Source organism: Camellia sinensis, chromosome 3, assembly GCF_055761805.1.
Source record: "Camellia sinensis isolate YWXY chromosome 3, ASM5576180v1, whole genome shotgun sequence".
NCBI classification, from domain to species: domain Eukaryota; kingdom Viridiplantae; phylum Streptophyta; class Magnoliopsida; order Ericales; family Theaceae; genus Camellia; species Camellia sinensis.
Window position 1 is genome coordinate 125,314,227 of NC_138963.1, and position 13,515 is coordinate 125,327,741.

Here is a 13,515-nt window from a genome sequence, read left to right on the forward strand (position 1 = left end):
TCATCAGGCCAATTTCCCTCTTTGTGCCATTTTGAACATTTTAGTCCCATTTTAGGGTGTGTTTTTATCTTTATTCCCAAAATAGGGTAAAACGGTTTTTCTAATACCGTTTTTCAGAAAACGGTTTTCACAAAACCGTATTCATCGATTAAAATAATAATAAAATTTGAAAATAGAAACCGGCTTTTCTAAAGCCGTTTTTAATTAAGTTTTTAATTATTTTTAATTAATTAAAAACGGTTTTCCAATTAATTTTTTTTTAATTTATATTTTCAACATAAATATTTTTTGTTCAATTTTTTTTTAATAAAAACCGGTTTTAGAAAAACCATTTTTGTATTAATTTTTTTTAAATAAATATTTTATGACCAAATTTTTTTTTAATAAAAAACGGTTTTAGAAAAGTTGTTTTTGAGAATTTTTTTTTTTTTAAAAACAGTTTTACAAAAGTCATTTTTTGATCAAAAATATTTTTAATAAAAACCGGTTTTAGAAAAGCAACTTTGCTACAGACTCCACTGGCCCCCCATTCGTCCAAATCAACAAAAAAAAAAAAAAAAAAAAAAAAAAAAAATTTTTTTTTTAACCAATGGGAAGCCTCCATTCATGACCCAGTGACCCCCACTGGGGTCTGAGGCATTTTTCTTTAGAAAAGCCATTTCATTATATACGAAACAGCTCCCTTCTTCTCCCTTACGAAAGCCGTGTTTGATCCAAACCATTTTCTTCTCCCTCTCTCAGCCTTCTTCCGACGACGAAGAGGCCGTGTTTGATCCAACCCATCTTCTTCTCCCTCTCTCAGCCGAAGAAGACCGACGACGAAGAGGCCGTGTTTGATCCAACCCATCTTCTTCTCCCTCTCTCAGCCGAAGAAGACCGGCGACGAAGAGGAAGCACACCACCGGCGGAACACCTTCATCAAACACCCACTTCAGGTTTGTATCGCATAAATGAGGGATTTCATTTTAGATTTGGGATTTTAAATTTTGAAATTAGGGTTTCAGATTTGGGATATTAAATTTCGAAATTAGGGATTCAGATTTGGGATTTTAAATTTTGAAATTAGGGATTCAGATTTGGGATTTTAAATTTCGAAATTAGGGATTCAGCTTTGGGATTTTAAATTTCGAAATTAGGGTTGTAAACTTTTCATTCAGAATTTTTTGTATAAATCCTGCGTTGGTTGCAAACCCCTTTTCTCGTCAGTTCCATGATATAAAAATGATGTTTGTGAATAATTTTTCAAATTAATTTGATAGGTTGTGATCATATATATGAAAATAGTTTCCATGATATTTTAAAGAATTTTGTAAGATTGACGAAAACTTAGTTAATATTAGGAGCTGTAATGATGAATAAATCAATCAAATGCCTATATTTAGATGAATAGCATGATGATTCCAACCATTTCTTCCTAATAACAAGCCAATATCTTATTGAAGACCTAACAACCACCTTCAAAATGAAGTATGTCTTGAGACTTATCATACAGAATGTGATTGAAATAGAGATTCAAGGAAAAGAAAGAGAGAGAGAGCTTACATGTGCAAATGTAGTTATATAAATGTATCAAGAATAAGAGCTGCAAAAGAGAAACCCAAAGAAAGAGAAAGCTCTCTCACAGATACAAATTGGTGTGAGAAGCGAAGCAAAGATAAGCTCACAACCAATATAGGAGAGAGAAGTGCAAAGATGATTCTTCAGTTCTCTCTCTCTTTTAGAACAAAGCTCAAGATAATCAACAACAAATGACAGTTTTTCTAATTAATTTGAGAGAGAGAGAGAGAGAGAGAGAGAGAGAATCCATGTGAAAGGAAAGTGAGGTGGATTAGGATGATAGAAGAAGAGAAAGAAATGGATGGTAGAGATTGGTTTTTGTAGAAAAGAGGTAGGGGTGTTAAAGAGGGACAAGTGCACATACAAACCTATAGAGATATAGATAGATACAAAATAGTCAAAAGAGTATTATCGGCCATGTTTTATATTGATTCATTCAACTCTTTATTTGTTTCTTAGCTATTCACACATGCATCCCTACCCTATCATTACACAAATATTTCTCCTATGTTTCTGCCCAACTTTCGGATATGGTAAGAAACACTCCCCATGCAAATATGTCTCCAATCTCTCTCTCTCTCTAGAACTTACATATATCGCACGTCTCTCTCTCTCATCAATTGATATACGCGGCAAATACAATTCTTAACTTGAGAATTTGATGCATATCGGATACATGCTTGCTATAGAATTTTTGAAATTTAGGAAAAACAAGATAAATGTTAAAACATTAATAGACGTAATACGGCATGTCTTTAGAATCATGTGAAATTTGATCGAAATATGAAAAATGACATGGCCAACAATATTCATTGCTTCGTCATGGCATACGATGAATTTTGAACAATTTTTAATGTTTGTCTTCAATTTTGTAATTTTGCTAGTTTTGAAAATAATTGATTCACATATAACTCAATTTAAACGAATCCAATTGGGACTAGATTTTTTTTGTTCATAACATGTATTTTTCATTGTAATTTTTAGATTTGAGCTTAACGCAAATATTTTCATTTTTGATAATTTTTATAATTCCTTTGATTTAAGATTGATGAGCACATATTGTTTTTTTTAATTTATCTTTTAGCTTAATTTTTATAAATAACTGTCGCATTGGGTCGAACTCGCGACCTCCTCAAATCCAAATCCAAATCCAAATCCAAATCCGAAGTGGGTTCCTTCTTCTACTATCTACTACGCTCTCCGCGCACGTTAGCATCTACCCGTTTCGTCTCTGGGTCCTTCCCTTCCTTGGCCTTTTTATCTTCTTCCTCATCGCTCTCTCTCTCTCTCACGATCCCCAAATCCACCACCATACGCTATCGCCTCTGCAGATCTGGATTCTCTTCGCTCTCTCTCTTGATGTCAAACTTCGATTTCAGCGTTCGGTCTTGAAGAGGATGCACCAATAAATCCCAAATTAATAACTTATACACTGTTTAGTCCTAAAAGTTTTCTTATAGACTGAAAGGTCCCATTACAATGTTTCAAACATCAGATTAATGTTTCGAACATTAGATTTCGAATATCAGATTAATGTTTCAAACATTAGATTGATGTGCAAATGGGACTAAATGGAGCATAAGAAAACTTTTAGGACTAAATGGTTCAACTTTTTAGAAACTAGGACTTATGGGTAAATTTTCCTTTGGGGGATGCACCAATAAATCCTAAATTAATAACTTATACACTGTTTAGTCTTAAAAGTTTTCTTATAAACTGAAAGGTCCCATTACAATGTTTCAAACATCAGATTAATGTTTCGAACATTAGATTTCGAACATCAGATTAATGTTTCGAACATTAGATTGATGTGCAAATGCGACTAAATGGAGCATAAGAAAACTTTTAGGACTAAATGGTTCAACTTTTCAGAAACTAGGACTTATGGGTAAATTTTCCTTAATCTAATGTTCGAAACATTAATCTGATGTTCGAAATCTAATGTTCGAAACATTAATCTGATGTTTGAAACATTGTAATGGGACCTTTCAGTCTATAAGAAAACTTTTAGGACTAAACAGCGTAGAAGTGATTTTGATATGATTTGTACGATTCTCGACATCAAATCAGGTATTTCACCACGATTTTGTTCAAAATGGTGTTTTTTTTGTTTTTGTTTTTTATTTTTATTTTTATTTTTATTTTTTGTGTTTTTTGTTTTATTTTTCGAGTTTTGGTTCAATTGGGAATATGATTGTTACCTTTCGATGAGAAAATTGGGGCTTTTTTTGTTCTTTGCATTGAAAGATAACAACTTGTTGGTTTCTCTCTTTTTTGTTTTGGTTTTTATCAATTTTCTGAACCATTGATTCAATTGAATTCTGAATATTTGAGGTGATTGGTGTTTTTCGAGTTTGTTCATGCTACGATTCAATCGGGGATTCGATTGGTATTCTCTAATTTCAGAAGATTAGGGTTTTCCCTTTTTTGCGTTTCATGCCAGGATCTCGGTGATTTTTTGATTTCGGTTTATGGTTCAATTGAGATTTGATTGTTGCTCTCCAATGAGAAATTTAGGGCTTTTCCTTTGTTCGTTTCGTTGAAAGATGAAAACTTGGTTGTTTCGTTTTTGGTGTTTATCAATTCTACAAACTATTATATTCAATTAGTTTCTGAATATTTGAGGTGATTGTATGTGGATGATGTTTTTCAAGTTTGTTCATGCTTATACGCTATGATTCAATTGGGGATTCGATTGGTATCCCCCGATTTCAGAAAATTAGGGTTTGCCTCTTTTTTTTTTCGTTTCATGGAAAGATTTATGTGATTTTTCGTTTTATGTCTATGGTTCAATTGGGAATGTGATTGTTACCCTCCAAGGAGAAAGTTGAGGTCTCTCTCATTCTTTTCATCAAAAGATAATAACTTGGTAGTTTCCTTTTTTGGAGTTTATCAAATTTCTGAAACATTGATTTGATTGAATTCTGAATATTTGAGGTGTGATTGTATGTGGATGGTGTTTTTCGATTTTGTTCATGCTTATACATTACGATTCAATCAGGGCTTCAATTGGTGTCCTCTAATTTCAGAAAATTAGGGTTTACCCTTTGTGTGTTTCATGGAAAGATTTTGTTGTATATTGGACGTTGATTGATTGTTTGAACATTTGATTTGAATTTTATTTTTTAATTTTATAAAGTATAGACTCTATTAAATCTGGATTTTTTTTTTTTCATTTTAGAAAAAAATACCAGAGATTTGTTGGTAAAGCACATGCCTTGAAATTTTTAGAAAGTGAAGAAGAGGATTGAATTAAATGTGGATTTTTTCTATACTAGGAAATGTTGATTTGATCAAACCTGGATTTTTTTTTTCATACTACTAAAATATCAGAGTTTTGTTGGAGAAGCAAATGACTTATAATTTATCTCGTGTAAATATTTACCCTCTGATAGGTGATGCTTGTATTGAATGTAATTACTTGTTCAATCTTTAAGCTAGAAGCCCAAAGAATTTGTTTATTGATTTTTCTCCTTTTTATGTATTTGTAATGTTGTGAAGTTATGATAAAATTGCTTGCATTTGGGTCTTTAAATATATTTGTAATCAGGCTTTCAGGTTTTGGGTTGTTGTAGGTGCTTATATCCAAACAATCTCATCTGGGATTCGAAACGGCTATGCAGGGATATGATAGAGATGTAAGCAATTTTGAAGTTCATGTTGATTTCACTCTTCTCCCTCATTATATGTATGAAATTTTGTGTATTTTTACATTGCTTTCTAATAAGTTATTTTTGTGTAGGACTATGAAGATTTGGATGAGTATGAAGAGGATGGTGAAGAGCAAGAAGAGGATGGGATTGGTGAAGGGGAATATGAAGAAGAAGAAGCTCCACAAACCACGCAGGAGGAACTGGAATACCTTGAATTGAGGCAGAGATTAAAAGAAGCTATCAGAAAGCAGATTAAAAAGGAATCTGGTTCTGGCCATGCAAATTCCCAAGAGAAAAAGAAGAAATTGCCATATGATAAGTGAGAACAATCTGCAATTTCATTAGTCTGTTATTCATTTATTTACTAGGATATAATGATATATGTTTAAATTGCATATTAATTACTTAATATACTAAAGCTTTTGTATAAAGTCTTCAATTTGAATTTTAGATGTACATGGTATAGAATCTCATTCATTATATCCATTTTTCCATGTTTTGCAGTTATGGATCCTTCTTTGGGCCTTCACAACCAGTTATTGCTCAAAGAGTAATTCAAGAAAGCAAGTCATTATTGGAAAACCACCATTTGGCACCCAAAGTGTCAAAATCCAATCATGATGTGGGTACCATAGTAAGTCTGTGGTTTTGTTATGGTTGTACATTCCTGCATGCTGCAAATATGATCTTAGCCTTATGTGCTTTGAATTCATCCCTCATTGTTATATCATCAATCCTAATGATAATCAGTAGATCGTTAATTTTAGAAATTGTGAGGATTGGCCTAAAGTTATGGTGGGAGGAAAGCACCTCGATACTCAATTTAGAGGTTAAATTCTAAGTTTTTTGTCTAAAAAAAATGTGTGATCCTTGATGGCACACCTGATACGTTGCATTGGTAGAGTTTTTATCAGTTGGCTTCTTTGCTGTCTTTTTATTATTTTATTTATATTGTTGGCTTCATATATTTTTATATTCATCGCATTTATTTGAATTAAATGGTGATTATTGAGGTGCTATTGTCCATTAAAAATTGTCTCTCGAAGGATTTTGGCAATCAGAGGATAGAAATTTCTATGGACTTCATCAATTTAGTGTCGACTGTCAAGGAGTACTCATTTTTTCATCTAGGGGGTTCTTCTTGGGATTGCAAGGTTTATAATTTTTTGTTATGGGAGTTGTGTTTCTTAACCTTTTGAGTATTGAGGTTTATACCTCGCCTTGCAGTTGCAATGTTGGATAATTAGTTTTGCTTCCTTGTTTTAACAAAATATGGTTGGCACATGATCTTGTAATCTAATATTCCCGGGGATTGGGCTGATTCCTAGTCTGTCTGTTATTTGGGCCAGCCAATGGATCCTCCCCCATATTCCCTGAACCTGCATAGTTTGTGGGGTTTGGAAGACATATGGGATGCAGATGTGCTAAAGAGATAATTTTTCATCGCTTTTAACTTCATTTTGAGATGTAGTCTAATCAATTGATGACCCCACTTGTCCATGTAGAAAAGCAAGAGCCTTGCTTCAACCACTGCTGGATCAAAAACTCAAGCTCGTAACCACCATCCTAAAGTTGTAAATCAGGTTAGTAAAAGAAATCATTTGTCGATTCTTTCCTATAACTTCAATATAGTTTCTAATTTTATTAATTTCATGGTTTTTTTTCCTACTTATTTGTGCAGTTAAAAACGAAAGTCCAGAAACTTAAGGATACGAGAGATTATTCTTTTCTATTATCTGATGATGCAGAGCTTCCAGCTCCCACAAAAGATCCTCCAATTCGAAATGTCTCTGTTCCAAATTCTGGTGTGTTGCTGCTTTACTACACCATATCTGATTGTTGATCTAAAAGCTCAAAACATACTAATTTATTGAGAAAACTTTTTAACTTTTAACTTTCTTTTTTTGTTTTTTGTGTTTTTGTTATGATGTTGAAGAGGCAAGATCAGCTCAAGTGCCACCAAAGAGCAGACAGTGGTCAACTAATACTGGTAGACTAGTTCCCAATAGTCGCGAGGAGAGGAAACCTATGTCAACAGGTAGCCAAACGCATCCTAAAACTGGGCCGCGCAAGTTAATTTCTGCCGGTAAGCCCATTCCAACATCGGTTGACTCTAGAAAACAGCTTGGAAACAATAATGGAAGCGGGCCAGGTCGGCCTCTAGGGCCAAAAGGCTTGCCTTCTAAGATGCCAGCAGCCACCACAGAGAGGAGGGTTGCTGCACCACAACGGCAGTCTTTGGACCAGAAACCTAGTGTGCACAGGCCCCCTTCTTCGAAGTTGCACTCATCTGCTCCAAAGCAAGCTTCTGTTCCAAAGCAATCCTTGGACCAGAAAAAGGAAGTTCAGGGATCTAGCAGAGGAAAGATGATGCCAAAACAGCCAGTTCCATCCTCTAAACCACAGGTCTAATCTCATTTACTTGTGCATGTACAACCGTTCCTGTATATTTTATTACCGAGATATCTCAATTTGTCACTTTTTTCCCTCCTGTCCTTGCATGAATAATGGATACCTGCAGCCATTTTCTGGTTGACATGTCCTTATATCCAGGGAAAGTTGATAACATTTTTTACAATAAAATTTGTCCTTGCTTGACTTACTGACAGATAAACAAGCAACCTGCGAAAATTCCATCTTGCCCTCCGTTGAGAGAGGACCGCCCAAAGAAGAAGCCTGTCAGACCATACGACGATGATGATGTGGATGATGATGATGATGAAGGTGGAAGAGCAATAAGCATGATTAGGAGTATGTTTAGGTAAGTAGCCTTCTGTTTTTTCTTGGAGCTTTTCAATCATGGAATCATTTCTAATGTTGGTGCGCAATAGTTTAACAAAGTTTAAATTTACCTGAATGATAGTGGGGTTTACTTATGTAGTTTGTCTTGTTGGAGATATATACATACTAACATCATTTATTATTCCATTTTTTTAAAATTTGCTTTCTTATTAATCTGGGATGGATGTAGTTGTTATTGGGTCCATTTGGACAGAAGTGGATTTCAAATCAAGGGATTTGAGCTTAATAATACTTAAATTTAGGCATGATAGTTTACTCATGAATTTTAAGATGGAGTTAAATAGCTTTATGATGATGGATTTAAAAAACTATATAAAACTAGTTATTTGAAATCATGTTAAGCTCTCTCTTTTTAGCTATAAGGATTCTACTTGTCTTCTTCCTTTAGGCATGATAAAGTATGTAAAACCCATAAATTTACGATTAAATAGCTTTATTGTGATGGATGTAAAAAACTATATAAAACTAGTTATTTGAAATCATGTTAAGATCTCTCTTTCTAGCTATAAGGATTCCACTAAAAATATATATATACTGTGCCTTCTTCCATTGTTTTTCTATTCATTTAAGCTCAAATCTCTTGATTTGAAATCCACATTTATCCAAACGGAGTTGCTACTAGACCTTGTCTTAGAGATGGCAAATCTTGCCCATACTGATAATTTGATCCAAGATAATTGAGATTCGGTTGGATGCTTTACGAAATGGCTTGGTTCTGGTTTACTCAAATCCAGTTTGATTACTAATGACTTGGGTGATACTAGGGTACATTCTCATCTTAAACAGTCATCAGTAATTTTAATAAACCAAACTAACTAAGCTTTGTATCGCAATCAAGTGGAGTTGGCTAAATCATCAATAATTTTAATGTTGGTGTATTCTTTCTTTCTTTTTTGTTTTTTGAATTTTCTTTAAACTGGATATGGCTGCTTTTTGCACCTAATCTGGGGTTGGCTTAGTTTTACTTGTTTGCTGTTCAAAAAAAGAAAGGTTCTACTTCTCTGATTTGGAGGAGTTGATTTTATACTTGTGTGACTTGGGTAGGTATAATTTCGAGGAGAGATAAATTAACTATGAAATATTATGTTTCCTTGACCTAATTTAATCAAAGTGGTGATCTTCATGGCAGGTATAATCCAAGAAAATTTGCCGACGAGGATGACGATAGTGACATGGAGGCAAACTACGAAGATATTATGAGGGAGGAGCAAAGGAGGTTAGTATGGCTTTATTGAATTTAGCATGAAATTCTTGACCATTTTGGTCTAAAATTTATTATTTTAGATATTGTGCTCTCTGGGCTTACACCATTTGCTTGAGTAGCTTTATGTGCTTGTTTAATGCTTACAACCCAGAACACAATTACCCTTTTTGTGTGCGTGCATGGCGCATTGATCATTTGACCGGTTGTCTTGATGGCTCATATATTTGTGATATCAGCGCAAGAATTGCTAGAAAAGAGGATGAAGAAGAACTCCGCAAAATAGAGGAAGAAGAGAGGAGGGAGCGTTTGAGAAAAGAGGCAAAGAAGCGTAAGCTAAGCCAACGATGATTAGCTGGTACACAAAATAAATTTTGTTTGTCGCTAATTCCTTGTTGTCTAATTAGCTGAAGTAACAAAAAGAAAAAAGGGAATTTTTTTTTTCTCCGACCATCTTTTCTTTTAACTTCTCAGAGTAGATGCTGCTGCTGAATTTTATTGAACTTTTTTCATTTGTCAGGGTGTAGGGAAAATTGTTGAAAAAGTGCCGACTATAGTTTTAATTTTTGTTATGGCCGAGGTGGTTTTTTATTTGATTTATAGATTGATTATTATCTTTTGTTCTTCGGGCAATTAAAAAGAAAAGCAAATTACTCATAAATTTTAATAATTAGATTTAATTTTCATTAAGTCTTATTATTAAAAATAAGTTTTAATAAAATCACTGTTAAAAATATTTTTTGTGACGATTTTTAACACCGTTAAAAAATTGACAATTAATAATTTTTTTGGTTACGATTTTTATAAGTTGTTAAAATTTATAATTAGTAATGTTTCTTGAGATAAATTTTTTAAATTATCGGTGAAAGTTGTCAATGAGTGAAATTTTGTGAATTATCTTTAAAATTTATAATTAGTAATATTTTTTTGTGATAATTTTTAAATTATCGTTGAAAATTAATAATTAGTGAAGTTTGTAATAGTGTGTAATGGAAAAGTGTTATTAATTATTAGAGGATTGATTTATTAGATAAAAATGTACTTATTAGGATCCTCTTCAAAAGAAAAGGCTAGAAAGAAACTTTTAAAGCTAGAAAACTTTGTGAGGCTTTCCGCCAACGCAAGTAATTTTTTATATATTAAATTATGGTTTTTAGTTTTTAGCTAGACACGAAAAACATATGAAGAGAAAAAATTCAAAACAGTAATAAAAAATTAAACCAGAGGGAGTTTTGTGCGAGTGTAAAAGAAATGTTGGTATCCAAATCAAACCTGATTTTGCTTTAGTTGTTTTGGTTGTTTTTAGGGTCGACATGGGTGTGCTGGGCTCGCCTCACATTTCGTACATTGTTTTTCGACTCTGATTCGGCTTGGAGCTTCTATTTTATTTTCAAGTTCATCCAAAAGCAAAATAAAAATTTTTGAAGTCCAGCCCACAATGTTGTTAACAAGTTTAAAATTATTGCCACAGGTCAAAGTGGCACTCAATTTCATACACTCTTGTTTGTTGTTACACTATTGGTTGAAACTGAATTGCATTACGACATGACATACGACAATTCATCTTAATCTTACGTTGAAATAAACTTCAAATATATTTATTAATTTAATTAAATTATATAGATTAAAATGAATCTTGATCTGGAATCAAACAAAGATATTAAAAAACCTTTTATGTTGTAATTTGGAATAAACTAACCCTTTTTCGTTTGGTAATTTTTAATTTTAGTTATAAAGTTAAAGAAATTATTATAAGTTATTACATTATCCTTTCTATTTTTTTTGCACATGTTTTGGTAAAAAATTAAAAAATTATTAAAATAGCATGTTTTCAAATGAAAAGTGAACAAGGCTTTTCATGTACTATCTCAACATTATTGTGTTTCTACCACAAATTAAGATTGCTTATTAAATGGTAATACCAAGCATCACTGTTATATATAATATTTACTCCAATTATAATTGCTTTTGCAGATGCTCAACGGTCCTCCACTTCAATCATAAACGATTAAGCTGTCGTTCGTAAGTTCACCATGAATTTCATTTTAATTATTTAAACGGTTCTTTTGTAAAAATCTGTGTATATTATTTATGAAAATTTAGGTCTATCTAATAATTTTAATTTCTTTATTTTATCATGTTTATTTCCAAAAAAAGAAACGAAAAGAAGAGAGAGTAATAATTGGACAAGGGGTACCTGCTGTGCTTAAGCACAGCAGGGTGTGCCGTGCATGTAAAAACGACAGAGATTTTTTTTTTTTTTTTTTATGCCCTTTTGGCGCACTGCAGTACCTGCTGTACAGCAGGCACCCCTTTCCCGTAATAATTATGTTTTTAAAATAAATTATGATTGTAATTCATTAAGTTTCATTATAATATCTTATTTGAATCAAATCTTTGAAAAAAAAAAGGCTTTGTATTTTTTTGAATATAAACACGATAAAATAAAAAGGGATAATTTGCCAATGGTTCTATTTGCCCAACTAATGTTTCATTACGTCCCACCCACTTGAAACTAGCCCAAAAAGTCTCATCCCAAGTTTAATCAAACCCCTCTCAGTTTAAGAGGGGAGAGAAATGGAAGTTGAACCGTGTTTGCTTTTGTTTTCCACCAAATAGATAGATATATGGAATATGGGGTATCTCCCCTCTCAAATTGAGAGGGGCTGAAGATTTTGCCAATCCACACTGCGATTTTGAAGATTTCTCTACAAAAGCATTCATAATCGAAACTTCTAGTCTACTTTAATTTTTTACTGCAACTAATTTCGGAGTTTCAAAAATGGCCAAAAAGAGTGAGTTACTTCCAATCACACCCTTGAGAGATTTGGACAACAATTTGGAAAGTGAAAAGAAAAATGTCATTCACCCAAAAAAAAAGAAGAAAAATGTGTGTGAAATTAGATAAAATATAGGTATATTTTATTCATATTTTACTTACTTTCTTCTTTTTTTTTTCTTTTTTTTTTTTTTTTTTTTCACTTCAAATCTCCCAACTAAGCACAGTGTTAATCTGTTGTGATTAATCATTCTTCAATATCTTCTTCTTGGTGTTGATTGTATTGTAATTGTTATTTATAATCTTTTCATTACATTGCTTATTTGTTCAGTTGTTGCTGCAAAGTTTGTTTGTTTGTTTTTTTTTTTTTTTTTTTAATTTTAAAAATTAGTTGTAGCAAGTCACACTCAATTATCAGTTTTGTATAAATAAATCTACGAAAAAAAAAAAAAAACTAAGTTTGAGTTTTCTAACAAAATAAATCTTGAATTTTTAATTTTGTTAATTTAAACTCTAATATTTTGATTTTTTTTCATTCTAAATCATTCGCTTATTTTTTTTTTAAGTAAAATCGATAGGAAATAGTATTTTAGTTATTAAATTCAATGTAAATATATATAAAATATCTAATTTATTTATTTATTTATTGAGTTTAAAAACTAAAATATTAATTTTTTTCATCGATTTTATTTAATGAAAATACACAAATAGTTTAGATTGAAAACAAATAAAAAATTTAAAATTTAAATTAATAAAATTAAAGATTCAAAATTTATTTTGTTATAAGAGTCAATTCTTATATATATATATATATATATATATTTATTTTTCAATACTCTGTAAAGTTACTTTACCAAAACTTATTTATTTATTTATAATTTTATATTTAATATTAATCTTATTGATAGATACGTATTAAAAATCGCCCTGCTAAAGGCCTCGAAAATTGAGGCACGAATTTGCCTCAAATTTTTTTTCTATTTTTGCTGTGTGCTGGTTTGGTTTGGTTTGGCTTGGCTTTTTTTTTTTGTGTGGAAAGGGTGGTAATGTGTACCCTAAACCCCTAAATCTTAAATCTTTAAACACTAAACCTTAAATTCTAAATCTTAAATTTTAAATATAAAACCCTAAACTCTAAATCTTAAATCCTAAACCCTATATTTTAAACCATAAAACTCTAAATTATAAATCCTAAACCCTAAACACTAAATCCTAAACCCTAACTCTAAATCCTAAACACTAAAACCTAAACTCTAAACCTTAAATTCTAAAGCCTAAATCCTAAATCTTAAATCTTAAAATCCTTTTTAAAAAATAAAAAAAAAAATCAAACCAACACAGCTAAAAAAGAAAAAATTAAAATAAAAAAGACAAGATTCGAGGCATTCGAGTCCTTAATCTTTATTCTTTAAAAATATATATTTTATAAAAAATGAATATGTATAATAGAAATTATGTTATTTTTCAAAAGTAAAAAAAATAAAAAAAAATGGTAAAATAGTCCACCAACTATATGGGACTTT

General features: G+C 31.6%; 1 protein-coding gene across 10 annotated transcripts; it reads left to right on the forward strand.

The window, feature by feature from the left end:
* The first annotated feature begins 619 nt into the window (after window positions 1-619).
* LOC114306305 (uncharacterized) lies at window positions 620-11,343 on the forward strand. Of its 10 annotated transcripts, none has more exons than XM_082920664.1 (11): window positions 620-935; window positions 5,133-5,195; window positions 5,300-5,529; window positions 5,715-5,844; window positions 6,716-6,793; window positions 6,892-7,015; window positions 7,147-7,616; window positions 7,820-7,971; window positions 9,142-9,228; window positions 9,453-9,571; window positions 11,188-11,343. In XM_082920664.1, exons 2-10 carry the CDS (start codon window positions 5,175-5,177, stop codon window positions 9,562-9,564), a joined length of 1,404 nt encoding a protein of 467 aa, XP_082776790.1. In that variant the 5' UTR covers window positions 620-935; window positions 5,133-5,174; the 3' UTR covers window positions 9,565-9,571; window positions 11,188-11,343. The 10 variants fall into 10 exon arrangements, with proteins under 10 accessions (XP_082776790.1, XP_082776788.1, XP_082776797.1 ...); XM_082920671.1 differs by having other exon boundaries at window positions 632-935; window positions 5,116-5,195; window positions 5,715-5,832; XM_082920670.1 differs by having other exon boundaries at window positions 639-935; window positions 5,715-5,832.
* The last annotated feature ends 2,172 nt before the right edge of the window (window positions 11,344-13,515 follow it).

What these genes read in the sequence shown, in the direction of transcription:
- LOC114306305 (XM_082920664.1), top strand. Translation starts at nt 5,175, where the DNA reads ATGCAGGGATATGATAGAGAT. An exon ending in AAGAAATTGCCATATGATAA is followed by an intron (nt 5,530 to 5,714) that starts GTGAGAACAATC and finishes CATGTTTTGCAG; the next exon opens with TTATGGATCCTTCTTTGGGC. An exon ending in ATCATGATGTGGGTACCATA is followed by an intron (nt 5,845 to 6,715) that starts GTAAGTCTGTGG and finishes TTGTCCATGTAG; the next exon opens with AAAAGCAAGAGCCTTGCTTC.